At 50.5% G+C, this 12,424-nt stretch overlaps 2 protein-coding genes across 14 annotated transcripts in view; one reads left to right on the plus strand and one right to left on the minus strand.

Annotated features, from left to right (window-relative positions):
* The window catches only part of Mbtd1 (mbt domain containing 1), an 88,829-nt gene extending 85,355 nt beyond the window's left edge, over positions 1-3,474 (plus strand). For all 8 annotated transcript variants that reach the window (XM_023717955.1, XM_023717957.1, XM_023717956.1 and 5 more), the window contains one exon: positions 2,571-3,474. In XM_023717955.1, the coding sequence (XP_023573723.1) occupies positions 2,571-2,689 (119 nt within the window). In that variant the 3' untranslated portion in view covers positions 2,690-3,474. The remainder of the gene's footprint in view (positions 1-2,570) is intronic.
* Positions 3,475-6,405: 2,931 nt separating this feature from the next.
* On the minus strand, positions 6,406-10,662 carry LOC101577309 (nucleoside diphosphate kinase B). 6 transcript variants are annotated; one of them, XM_023717982.1, is made up of 5 exons: positions 10,576-10,662; positions 9,593-9,722; positions 8,970-9,071; positions 7,918-8,030; positions 6,406-6,625 (listed from the first exon to the last, which is right to left on the minus strand). In XM_023717982.1, the coding sequence occupies exons 2-5, from the start codon at positions 9,716-9,718 to the stop codon at positions 6,508-6,510; spliced, it is 459 nt and encodes a 152-aa protein (XP_023573750.1). In that variant the 5' UTR covers positions 9,719-9,722; positions 10,576-10,662; the 3' UTR covers positions 6,406-6,507. The 6 variants fall into 6 exon arrangements, with proteins under 6 accessions (XP_023573750.1, XP_023573749.1, XP_012370742.1 ...); XM_023717981.1 differs by lacking the exon at positions 10,576-10,662 and adding an exon at positions 10,445-10,545; XM_012515288.2 differs by lacking the exon at positions 10,576-10,662 and adding an exon at positions 10,379-10,488.
* Positions 10,663-12,424: the final 1,762 nt, after the last annotated feature.

Genomic DNA, 12,424 nt, shown 5'->3' on the forward strand with positions numbered 1-12,424 from the left:
TTGTAATCTCTTTAAAAAAATTTTTTTTTCTTTGAAAACTTTTTTAAAGATAGAGATTCAACAACAACAAACCCAACTTGAGTACTTACTACCCAGACACATGTGAATTCTAACTCACCTTTAGTTATTGTTTTTCGGTATGAAGGGTTTCCATTTTATGCCCTGCATTGCAGGGTGCTCAGCCTGTTCCCATCCCCAGCAGACTCCTGATAGCCCAGCCAGTGTGCCTCAGCCAGGCCCTGCCTCAAGGAAAAACAGAAAGATTAGCAATAATACTGTGAACTGTGCTTAACAGCAGAAAGTTGAAAGTAGTGGGCCAGTAACCTGGAGGGCTAGAGCTTCAGCCCCTTAAGAGTTGAATGAACAGTACATATCAAAAAACCCACTGACCACTTTTGGAGCCGGGTCCCAGCAGGCAGGGTGGGGCAAGCCCAAGAGTGCCCTGACCCGTGACCTTTCCAATGTCTGGGTCGAGTCCCTGGTTTCAAAATAGTCACTCACATTTTAAAAGGGAAACAAACTGTAGCCCAGTGGGAGAGCGCTTTCTTGGCTTCCCCACCTCCAGGGAAGCTGGTTTCCTTCTCCAGCACTGCAAAAGCACCCGGGTCTGTGCCAGGTTAGAGGCAGATGACCCCCTGATTCTTCAAAGACTGCATTCCGAGGTCCGGGGTTTGATTTTCTGTATCCCCCAAAAAATTTGCAGCTTCACCAACTCAATTATGGTTGGATGCTGACTTTTTTTTAAGAAATCCTGACACAAGTTGGTAACTGAGACCTAGCTTAGGTCATTTGCATTAGTAGCAAACTGTAGGGAGATGGCTTTCTGGCAAGATGTGAGGCCACCTGAGGCACAGAGTGGCCCACTTGTGGGAGTCACAAGGTGAGAGGGGCGTAGTAGAAACGTGTTTTTTTTTTTTTTTTTTTTTTTTTTTTTTTTTTTTTTTTTCTGGCAGTACCAGGGATTGAATTCAGGACCTTGCACTTGCAAGGCAGGTGCTTATGCCACTGAGCTATCTCCCTGGCCTTCTTTTGTCTTTTTGAGGTGGGGTCTCACTGTGCAGTTCAGGCTGGCCTGGAACTCTCTTTGTAGCCCAGGCTGGTCTCAAACACAACGATCCTGATCCTCCTGCCTCAGCCTCCTGGGTGCTGGGATTGTTGCCTTTGCCACCATGTGGGACAGTTCCTGTTTTTCTTAATCTCACTCCTGCAGTAGGAGGAGCCCCCATCCCCAGAGTCCTGGCCAGCATGACCTCTGTCTCACTGGGAGACACACCCCTTCTAAAGCAGTTCTTTGCAGAATACAGACCTGTTGAGACATGACTCACTAAAATTGAGGGCCACTGTATGTTAGTTAAAAGGGGAGCCACGTGGCAGCTCCTGGAGCCAGTGAGTACTGCTGGCAGTGCCCCCAGGGAAAGGGAGCACTTGGGGTTACTGAGGGAGGTTTAGTTTTTTTTCTGTCTGTCTTCTGGTTTATTTCGGGGTTTTTTGTGTTTCCCAGTGGTACTAGGACTTGAACCCTTGACCTCGCATATACTAGATAAGTGCTCTGCCACTAAACCACATCCCCAGCCCTGCACCAGTGATTTGCATGTTTCCATTGTCAGTAACTTTTTACTTGAACCAGAGTAGGTACTCACGGTCACGTTCACCATCATTTTACCTTTTTTTTTTTTGCGGAACTGGTGATTGAACTCAGACCCTTGCGCTTGCCAGGCAAGCGCTTATTGTACTGAGCCATCTCCCCAGCCCCACCATCATTTTAATTCCAGTATGAGAATTCATTTAATGGCAGTTTTATTTTTATAAGTGTACATTTGTGTAATTTATGTTATTGGTGTTTTATATAATTTGCCATTTTTAAAGTTTTAATAGGCTCCTCTTGTTTTTTCAAGGTGTCTAATATCGGGGCTAGGCTCTAGTACAGTAGTCTAGGGTACTTTCCTAGCATGTGTGAGGCCCTGGGTTCAGTACCCACCTGTGCAAAATAAAGGAAGGTGGTTTTTGGGAATAATAACATTTTAAAGCCATATTTGCTGTGTTGTTATGAAGCATTGCACTTTGGAAGCATGCAAGAATGTCATTTCTATAGACATGGACATAAAAGTGAACATTTAACCGTAAGAAAAGTGAACGCCACTGCCGAGGAGATTCTGTGCCGCTGGCGGCTGTGCAGGGCCCAAAGTGCCCTGCTGCTCTTCCAGAGCACCCCTTCAAGGTCAGGCATGGACAGTTGGAGCGAGGCCTGGACCGCAGCTCAGTGACAGAGCCCTTGCCCATCACACGTGAGGCCAGGCTCAGTGGCCAGCCCCACAGAAAGAAACCCTTGGGTGCCTGTCCCTCTGGAGGTCCTGTGTTTGTTTTTGTGTTTACAGTACTGGGGATCGATGAACCCGGGCCTCATGCATTCGCGGTAGCCACCCCTGAGCTTGGCCCGGATTTTCAGGGCTAACTAAGCATTGGAGAGGATAGGAAGGCATCATGAAGCTGGTAGAGCCTGCAGGCCAGCGGCGGTGTGGCTGTGCCAGCGGCTGGGTGACCCGGTGCCTCTCCCCCTCTCTCCCTCACAGTGACCACACTGCAGCTGAAGGAGGAGCTGCTGGACGGCGAGGACTACAGCTTCCTACAAGGAGCTTCTGATCAGGAAAGCAACGGCGCTGCCAACTTCTACATCAAGCAAGAGCCCTGAGCAGGCTCCGAACCTGAGGGTGGGAGGGGAGCATTTTACACAGAACTGATTTATAATTGACCCAGCTGTACAGCAGGCTATTCTCCTGGACATTTTGCTAAACATAGAAAATTTCAGTTCCAGATTTTTCAGGTGGGTGGGGAAACTATTTTAGTCGGGGGGAAAATTTTTCAATTTATAAAGATGGACAATTTTTGTGTTGTATTTGAAGCTTTTGAAAGAATTTTGTAATATTTTCCAAGTTTGGACTTATGTGCATTGTTAATGAGAACTGAACTTCTAACTTTTTTGGTAAGACTAAAGTTTAGGTAGCAGGATTGAAGGAAATGACTTAAGAAGGATATAATTGTAAATGCAAATGAACTGTTCTAAACATGAACCTTTGGTACCTGTTGGGAGACTTGGATTTTAGAAGTTAGGCCAGTCACTTCTCCAGCTTCCTCTGCCGCAGAAATATGCAACTGAGGCCCTCCAGGAGGGCGCAGCTCACAGACGCGGAGGGGCGTCGCGCTGCTCCTTGGCGTTTTATTGCAGCCCATTTTAAATATTTGTACAGAAAGGTTTTTCATTCTGGGAAAATTTTATTTAGAGTTCTATATGAAACTGGAAGAACTCTGGATACTTTTGTATGTTCTCTTTTAAGTCAAAAACGATCAAAATGATCCGAACACTAAAGTGTTAAAACTGGAATGGTTGGCAGATACACAGGATCTCGGTCTCCACGTCGCGGGGCTGGGAAAATGCAATATTGTCCTGAGTTTATATTCCTTACTTTAAAAAAAAAACAAACACAAGAGATTCTGGTCGGTTCTCGGCCACATCCCCCGCTCCCATGAGATAGTAACTGGGCACAACCACACCCCAAAACAGATGTTCGGTGTCACCAAGAAATTCAAAGTCAGTTACTCAAAGCCAAAAAGCTTCAGATTTCAGAATCATTCCAGCTCCACTTCTAGCTGTCCTAGATTTGTTAGAAAACAAAATTGAAAGAGGACTTAATTTTCTTAAAATTCCATATATAGAGTATGCCTTGTTTTTAATTGTCATCAGAATCTTAACAGTAAGGATTGATTTGGACCATTACAAACATTCCCTATTTTAAAATTCATGTGGCTTCCTTTGAAAATAGGATAAAGGGTAAATTGGTGAAAGATTTGCTCTCTGTTTTCTAGCTGTCCACCAAGTTGTGACTGAATGAGAGAGCTCTAGCGTTTACCAGTGAGGTTCATAACTAAACTCTCAGGAATTCACTCATCTGTTGTAGAAGTGCTTCTGGGTCTTTGCCGGGCCTCCGCAGAATGCAAGCCGTGGCCACCGCCTCTGAAATGTAGGCAGGGCGCACTAGAAATTAATCACAGTGATTACAGTCCTTCTGCCTATGGAATGCTTTAAACGACGGAAAGCCCCAGGAGACCATTTTAGGTAAGATTTTTTTGTTTGAATTTTAAAATGCATAGAACGTTAAAAACCAGCAATTTATTTTCTAAAATATTGCTCTACTTTTGGGAATAATAGCATTGGTAATACGCACAGGTTTACCTCATTCTATGCAAGAGGGGTTAATAACATAAGGTTTTGTAGTAGCTACTGGAAGTTGTGTTACTTTATAGTGTAAGAATGTATGAAATCGCATGTCACCATTTCTTAACACTGACTCTTCGAGGGCAGAAACGCAGATTACATCAACGCAAGTTGATTCTCATGTGTCAAATATATGTGAATTCAGCTGTAAAAATTACTGGATATTTATCTTAAACAACGTTGCTGAGAGGGACCTACTGTAAATGTGATGTCCTCAGGCTTCCCAGATCTCACGCGCAGAAGATTCCGGGTGCAGGGCGCAGACCCTTATCCTCAGGCTCCGCAGGTCACCCCAGGCACCCAGGCTCCAGCCCAAGCAAGCTCGGGCATGGGGGTTCTCCAGGGAACTGGTAGGCCTGGAGGGCCGGGGCGTGGAGCCAGCCAGCCCTGGTAATTAGCTCTGTGACATGCTCACTTGCAGCCGGGTTCCCAAGCTTCCAATCCAAGGGCAAAGCCAGGCTGAGTGAGCGTTTCAGAAGCACCCGTTCCTGCAGCGCTCCTTGCAGCCTGCGGCCTCACTGCTCCCCGGCTGCTGGCACAGGGGCCCAGTCTTAGCCATAACCACCCCCTGCCTCTTGCGGTTCAGGAGTACTGCTGACCTTGAGTTTGTTTTTGTTACTTGTTTCCCTGTTAGGATTACTTGGGGACTTGGTAGTTTAAACTCTTTAACCTTTTCCTTGCTGTGTATGAGGATAAAGCTAAAGCTGTTATCAACTTATTCTACGGATACTAACACGGGTTTTCAGTGTTTGTTTGTTTTATTATTAATTTTGCGTGATGTGAATACCCTTTCCCATCAATATTTGTATTATGGTGCTATATATTTGGAAATGATCCTTTAATATTGGGAAGGGATTTTAAAAATACTGTGATTAAACTGGGTTTCTTCTTTGATTTTCGTATTTTAAATAAAGCCACAGTCATTTATACAAAGGATAAGCATCTGTCCCTGGGCAAATCTTTTGAGGACAGAGGTCAAAGTAAACTGCATAAGGTTTTTACATCATTTCTGTATGTATTTGATATATAGATCAATATCTGTACAAATTTAATCTTTTATTTTCTGGTAACGTGATCATTGAGAAAGTGTTTGAAACTTTCTCATGAAGTGTATATAATGGCGTGAAAAATTCCTTGAGAGAAATTTATGTTCCTTTCATTTTTAACCAAACTGCAAATTTTCAGCATGGATGTGAAAAGCATTAAAATTATAACTTTGTGTACAAGATGAAAATAATTCACTAAATTCACCCTTTTTTTACACAAAATAAAATGAAAGTTAAGCTGTAGTGAAGCTGTTCTTTGGGGAGCAGGGGAGGCTTAATCCATGCTTGGGATGCACAGCGCAGCACCGGATGCGGAGTGTGTAACGCACCGTACGTAACGGAACAGCCCTCGAAGGATAATGCTCAAACGCATTTTCACAGCTAAGCCAGTATATGTGCAGAATTACCATGTGTGCTGTGTTTGAACCCTGGGCTTCAGCCTAGTCCTCCCCCAAACCTTCTGCTTTGAAGACAGGGTCCTGTGAAGCCCAAACTGGGCTAAAATTTGTAATTCCCCTGCCTCGGCCTCCCAGAGGCATGTCTTCTAGCCCAGGAAACAAGCATAGTAAAGAAGCCTCCCGGGGGGCCTGCCCCTTAGCCCCTTGGTTAAGTGGCTGCTTCAACAAAGCAGTCAGCCTCAGGTTGCTGTGGTTTGATCCCCACAACTCAAGCCAGCCAGCCAAACATGCCCTGAAGGCATTCGGAGCCAGCCCCCCCCCCCCAAAAAAAAATCCTGCCATTTTGTAGGGGCCGGGGAGATGGCTCAGTAGGATAAGCACTTGACTGGCAAACACAAGGATCTGAGTTCAATCCCCGGTTCCACAAAAAAAAAAAAAGCCTCCCAGGGGCTGAAAAAGATGCATGGTGGTAGAGGTACTCTGGGACCAACCTGGCCTGGGTGCTGGGCTGAGGGCTCGCAGGTCGGCGGGCATGGGACCTGGCTCCCTCCCTTGTCCACAGATCTTCCACACAGGAAACACCAGGAGCTAGCAGCCTGGCCCTCGCCTTCTCACACACACATAGCCAAAGTGTGTGGCCTGGAGAGCACCCCTGTCACGGGCAGCCACCGCCAAAGCGAAGGAAGCACAGGACGCTGTGCCCCATGCCAGACTTTATTGGGAAATGGGCTTTAGAAAAGAAGGCTGCATCTGTCCTCCGAGAGGGCGGAGCGAGGGCATGGCGCTCCCGCCTCTACTCATAGATCCAGTTGTGAGCACAGGGCTTGTAGTCAACCAGCTCTTCCGGCTTAAACCACAGTCTGATCTCCTTCTCCGCGCTTTTTACTGAGTCACTGCCATGAATGATGTTCCTAAGGAAGAGAACAGTATCTAGTTACTGTACTTTTATTTATATTTGGTACAGGGTCTCACTGTGCAGCACAGACTCACAGTGATCCCCGTTTTCAGCCTCCCCAATGCTGGGATTGTAGGTGTGCACTGCTCAGGGCGCCCAAGGGCAGGCTGGCATGGCATGTGGTGCCAGGGATCAAACCCGGTCCTGCACTTGCCTAAGCAGGTGCTTAGTCTGCTGAGCTATCTCGCCAGCCCTAATTACTACACTTTGAAAGTGTACAGTGGCGCATGCCTATAATCCCAGCACTGGGGAGGCTGAGGCAGGAAGATCACCGAGTTCAAGGCCAGCCTGGGCTACAAAGTGAGCTCAGCCAGCCTGAACTGAATAGCAAGACCCTGTGTCAAAAAAGTCACTCCAGAGGCTGAGATGAGGGTCACAAATTCAAGGTTGGTTTGAACTACATAGAGATCCTGACTCCAAAAAAAGTCTAGCATATTTCACAGATGTGACACAGGACAGCCACCCAGGATTACCACCTGAAGCAGTAGGTTTTTCTGTTTGATTTTGGTTTTTTCAGAGGGTTTTGCTGTAGAAAGAAACATTAAGGGGCCAGGGAGATAGCTCAGTAGAATAAGCTCTTGCCTGGCAAGTGCAAAGGCCTGAGTTCAATCCCTGTTTCTGCTAAAAAAGAAAAAAAAAAAAAAAAACATTAACTCCCATGGGGCTGGCGATGCAGCTTAGTGGCAGAACACTTGCTGGACCCTGACTTCAATCCTCAGTACTGAATAAAAACAAGGAAAATTGTTCCCTTCAACAGTATTATGCTCCCAAATTTGCCTCTTAAAATGTGCTCATACCCCAGGATCACCTGTGTTGTAAAATACTCCCCAAATTTTGAAAACTGAAGGACTAGGGAGATAACTCAGTAGAACAAGCAAGGATGGCAAGCCCAGGGTCCTGAGTTCAATTCCCAGTATCCAAAAAAAAAAATTGAAAGCTGAGCCAATCCCTGACTAGAATTTCTTTCTTGTTTGCACGAGCCAACCGCAACAAGCATTTACTTTTCTCAAGGCAGGGTCTCAAGAAGTTGCTGGGGCTGCCCTTGAACTTGGGATGCGCCTGCCTCAGCCTCCCAGGTGGCTGGGAATACAGGTGTGTACCATCACAGCAAGATTATCTAATGATGATCACTACTTGAAGTCCAGATTTTTCTAAAACGGTGGGATATGCCCCTCCTCCGTGCTTGCTTTCCATCTTTTCAGGTGCAAAGTCGTCAGTGCGCCCCCCCCCCAACACACACACATTCACCTGCCCACTTGGATGCAGAAGTCCCCGCGGATGGTGCCTGGCTTGGAGTCGGCGGGGTTGGTCTCACCCAGCATCACGCGGCCCGTCTTCACCACGTTCAGCCCCTCCCAGACCTGGGTGGGCGGGGGAGAGACACTGGAAGGGCTGCTTGGAAGCCTTAGGGACAGACACCACCTCCACTAACAACAACAGTTCAGTGACATCGACGTCCGTCCCAGTAAAAAGGAGGAGCCAGCATAAAATTATTCCATTCCTGGCTCGGTGGTGCACAACTGTCATCCCAGCACTCCGGAGGCTGAGGCAGGAGGATTGCCATGAGTTTGCGGCCAGCCGGGGCTACACGGTGGGCTCTAGGCCTTCGTGGGACCCATAGTGAGGCCCTGTCTCCAACTTAAAAAAAAAAAAAAAAAATCCTTGTGAATGTAGGACAGCGGGCATGGACCTCAGATGGATAAACAAGAAGGCAGAACCAAAACAGCCGAAAACACTCGGGATAAGTAGGGGTGAGTGACAGTGCAAGGCCACTCGAAAAGATGAGAGCACAGGTGACAGAAGAAAAGCCTTCCCATTATCTACCTGTCCCCATCCAAACGGTCATAAAAACCATCTAAAGATGCTGCATCTCTACCACAGGATTAGAGAACTGCTTTCACTTATTAATAGACAAACCCAAAAAACCTTGAGCCCCCACGTAGTTGAGGCTGTCCTTGAGCTCACTGAGTACCCGAGGCTGGTCCTCCTGCCTCGTTCCCGGACAGCAGGAAGGCGCCACCAAGCCTAGCAGTTTTTTCTAAGTCTCTAGGAAAATGCGATCAAAACGCCTGTGGGAACAGGTCATATTTAGCCGTTCTTGTAGGCGGTAAAACTAGTCTAGAGAGGTTTGCCTTAACAAGTCCTTTTCTCTAGGCTCGGAATCCCTCTCCCTTCTCCCTCAGGTTCCTAGTTAACTAAATAACCAATCCTCCCAGGGCCTCATTTGTAAGACAAAGAACTGAGCAGCCGGAGAAAGTCCCCGGCCGGAACCCGCGGGCGGGCGCCGGCCCAGCACTCACCATGGCGACCACGGGCCCCGAGTGCATGTACTGCACCAGGCTGGGGAAGAAGGGGCGCTCCTTCAGCTCGCTGTAGTGCTGCTCCAGTTGCTCCTCCATGGCCTGCAAGGGGACGGGTCAGGCCCCAGCCGGACGCTTGCCCGGGCTGCACCCAGCCCTCCTCGGAGCAGGTCCTCCACAGACCGGCTTGCCCCAAGCTCCCCGAAGTGCGCGCCGACCCTATCGGCCCGGGTGTCGCTCTCCTGAGTTCTGTCGCTGGGCGGCCCCAAGCTCACAGCGAATTGCAGCCCCTTTAAATATTTCACGGCGACCCACTATCGTTCCCTCGGCAGGCGAGCTGGACAGAAACTCTAGCTCTTACTTATCCTTCAAGAGTCGGCGCCCCAAGTTTCAAGCGGTGAATACAGCTGCTACCCTCCGCCGGAGGGACCCGGAGTCCAGACCGCAGCTCCCAGGCCTCCAGGTTGCGCTGCGGCCTTAGCCTCGGCTCATTCTTGGGGGCGCCCGACCTCCCGGGGACAGGGACGCGCCCACGCACGCACGGCGGCCGCGCGGGAGCTCACGGGCACGGCAAGCGCGGAGCGCGGCTGCTGCGGACTGGGACGCGGCCCCAGGCGCTTTACCCGCATGAACTTCATGGCCACCAGGCGGAAGCCCTTCAGCTCGAACCGCTTGATGATTTCGCCCACCAGGCCGCGCTGCACGCCGTCGGGCTTGATGGCGATGAAGGTGCGCTCGAGGTTGGCCATGGTCCTGCGGGCGCAGAGAGGCCCGGTCAGGGCGACTGGCCGCGGGGACACAGGCCCGCGGAGGTGGCCCGGCCCGGGAGGCTTCGTGGACTCCGCGCCGCCGCCGCCGCCGCCGCCCGCACAGGCACGTGGCCTCTCCGACGGCCCGCTGCCCCCCTGCAGAGCTTCCCGGCCGGGAGAGGGCGCTGCACCGCTCCGGGGCCCAGCGGTCGGTGATCCGAGGATCACGGGTGCAGGGACGGAGCCCTCGACCCTTACCAGGAAGCGACGGAGACAACACAGCGGAGCGGAGCGACCTCGGGCGCCAGCGGGGAGGAGCAGCACAGCAACCACACCCCGGGGCCACCCATTGGCCTACGTGGGTGCCCGGACCTAGCCTGTCTCAGGAAGTCTTGTGTCCCCACCCCGGCGTCCCCGCTCCACCCACGCCCCTCCCAACCTCCTGCCACTCCCCACACAGGAATCTACTGCGAGACTTGAGTCATTTTCTCCCGGTCAGTGCCATCCGCTTCCCCCTCCGCCCTGGTGACCTTGTCCTTCCTAGCGTGGAGCCTCGGCCCCCCCACCCTGGGCGTCGGGCAAGTCCCAGACCACAGTGACGGCCTCCCCGGGGGTCCCGATGCCTCCCACCCCCTCCCCAACCTGTCTTTTGCCGGCCACCTACTCTGGTCTCCGTTCCGGCCTCAGGAGGGCCTGAAACTACTCAGCAAGGAAAGCTTCTGGCACCTGGCTGGGTCCTGCCTGTCCCCACCCGCGACAGGGTTCCCCACTTCCACGGTTTCCACTGAGATGCACCCAGCCGGGCAAGGCTAAATGCTGGCACAGGTCAGGCTCGGGAACTCTCAAGCAGTCCCTACCTCCTCCGCCTGGCAAAGCCCGGCCCCGCAGGTCCCCGCCCCCTGCTCCAGTCCCTGTGTCCTGGGTGACCTGGCTGCTCTGTAACCCAGCCAGGCAGGTTTTTCCTAGCAAGCTTGAGCACCGACTGGGACCGCGAAACTCCCCATTGGCTAAAGGTGCAGAAGTTGCTGCCCGCAACACCGGAATCTGCCGCAGGCCTGGAATCCTCAACTTGGGAGGACGAGGGGGGGTGAGGGGCCTGCAAGTTAGAGCCCCGCCAGAGCTACCGGTTACTATCCCCACTACTGAAAACAAGCGAGCAAGAACGGAACTCATTATGCGGTCCGATAACCGCCCCCCCCCCACACACACAGGCCCTTTCTGCCCGAGCAGCGCTGCAGGTCCTCAGGGCCCGCAGCAACCTCCGCGGAGCTCACAACGCTGTCACCCTGGCTCTGATCACCACGCAAGCAGCCCCGAGCAGAAATCGCTGCACCTGTCAGCTTCGAGAGCATCTAGTTCAAAGCATCAACCCAGGACACACACCAAGGTCACCTACCCACACCTACCTTCGTGGTTGAGGTTTTGGGTTTATTCTTTGGGGGGGGGGGGGTTTTTTTGTTTTTTTTTCAAAAACAGGGTCTTGCTGTGTTCAGGGGTCTCAAGAAGTTGCTGGGGCTGCCCTTGAACTTGGGATGCGCCTGCCTCAGCCTCCCAAGTACTGGATATTATAAGCCTGGGCCATACCCAGCCCGGCTTCCCTCATGTGACTCCACCCTAGCTGGCAGGATGGGAGGGGGAAGTGAAAGGTTTCGGTTCACAGCTTGTTTCCATTTTGTTTTCTGAGACAGCTTCTTGTTATGTGGGGCAGGCCAGCCTTGAACCCACTGGAGCCCAGGCTGGCCTCAAACTCATAGCCACCTTGGCCAGCACCTACTGACCAGACTAGGTTTTAAACAAATAAGTAAATTTGTATGTTCGTTCTCTTAAAGCAACCAAATCAAATCAGTGTCTTTTACCTAGGCATGGCGGGGCACCCTGTAAACCCAGCACTGAAGAGGCTGAGGCAGGAAAATCACTGTTTGAGGCCAGCCTGGGCTCTAGTAGGTTCAAGCCCAACCTGAACCGTATAATACCTTGTCTCAAAATAAATCAAGGGGCTGGAGAGATAGGTCCTGAGCTCAATCCCCTGTACTGCCAAAAAAAAAAAAAAAAAAAAATTTAAATCACTTTCTTAATGAAAGCTACTATGGTTTCTCCCACTCCATTTGAGGCCATCAGAAAGGGCCAAGCCTACTGTCCACCAGCTTTCCTGAGTTTTGGAGTAGTTACAATTCCTCACTTTTATTTTTTTATTATTTTTAATCTTTTAATTATTTATTTGGTATAGGATCTCACTACCTGGGTATGTGGCCTGGACTCACAGTGATCCTCCTGTCTCAGCCTCTCCAGTGCTGGGATTACAGGCATGCACCACCACACCCATTTCAGTGGCTAGCACGGCATGCAGTACTGAGGATTGAACCTGGGAACTTGCACTTGCCAGGCAGGCGCTTAGATGGCTGAGCTATCACCCCAGCCCCTCACACTCTCTTCCCAGTATCTTCTCAGGGAAAGGATGGAAGAAGCCACACAGGACACAGACCTACCATGCCCACACTCGGGAGGCTGAGACAGGAGGATTTGGACTCAAGGACAATCTGAACTACATAAACCCTGTCTCAAAAGAAAGAAACAAACAAAGCAAAGCAAAGGGTGGATAGCTTTCATTTCTGATGACTCCTCTAGGCTGGGCAGAGTGCTGACAATCTGGCAGGCCCCACAGATGTCTGTTATGCTCAGTGTCAGGAGGAACGAACGCAGGGGTGG

Source organism: Octodon degus, unplaced genomic scaffold (genome assembly GCF_000260255.1).
Source record: "Octodon degus isolate 3935 unplaced genomic scaffold, OctDeg1.0 scaffold00056, whole genome shotgun sequence".
Taxonomy (NCBI): domain Eukaryota; kingdom Metazoa; phylum Chordata; class Mammalia; order Rodentia; family Octodontidae; genus Octodon; species Octodon degus.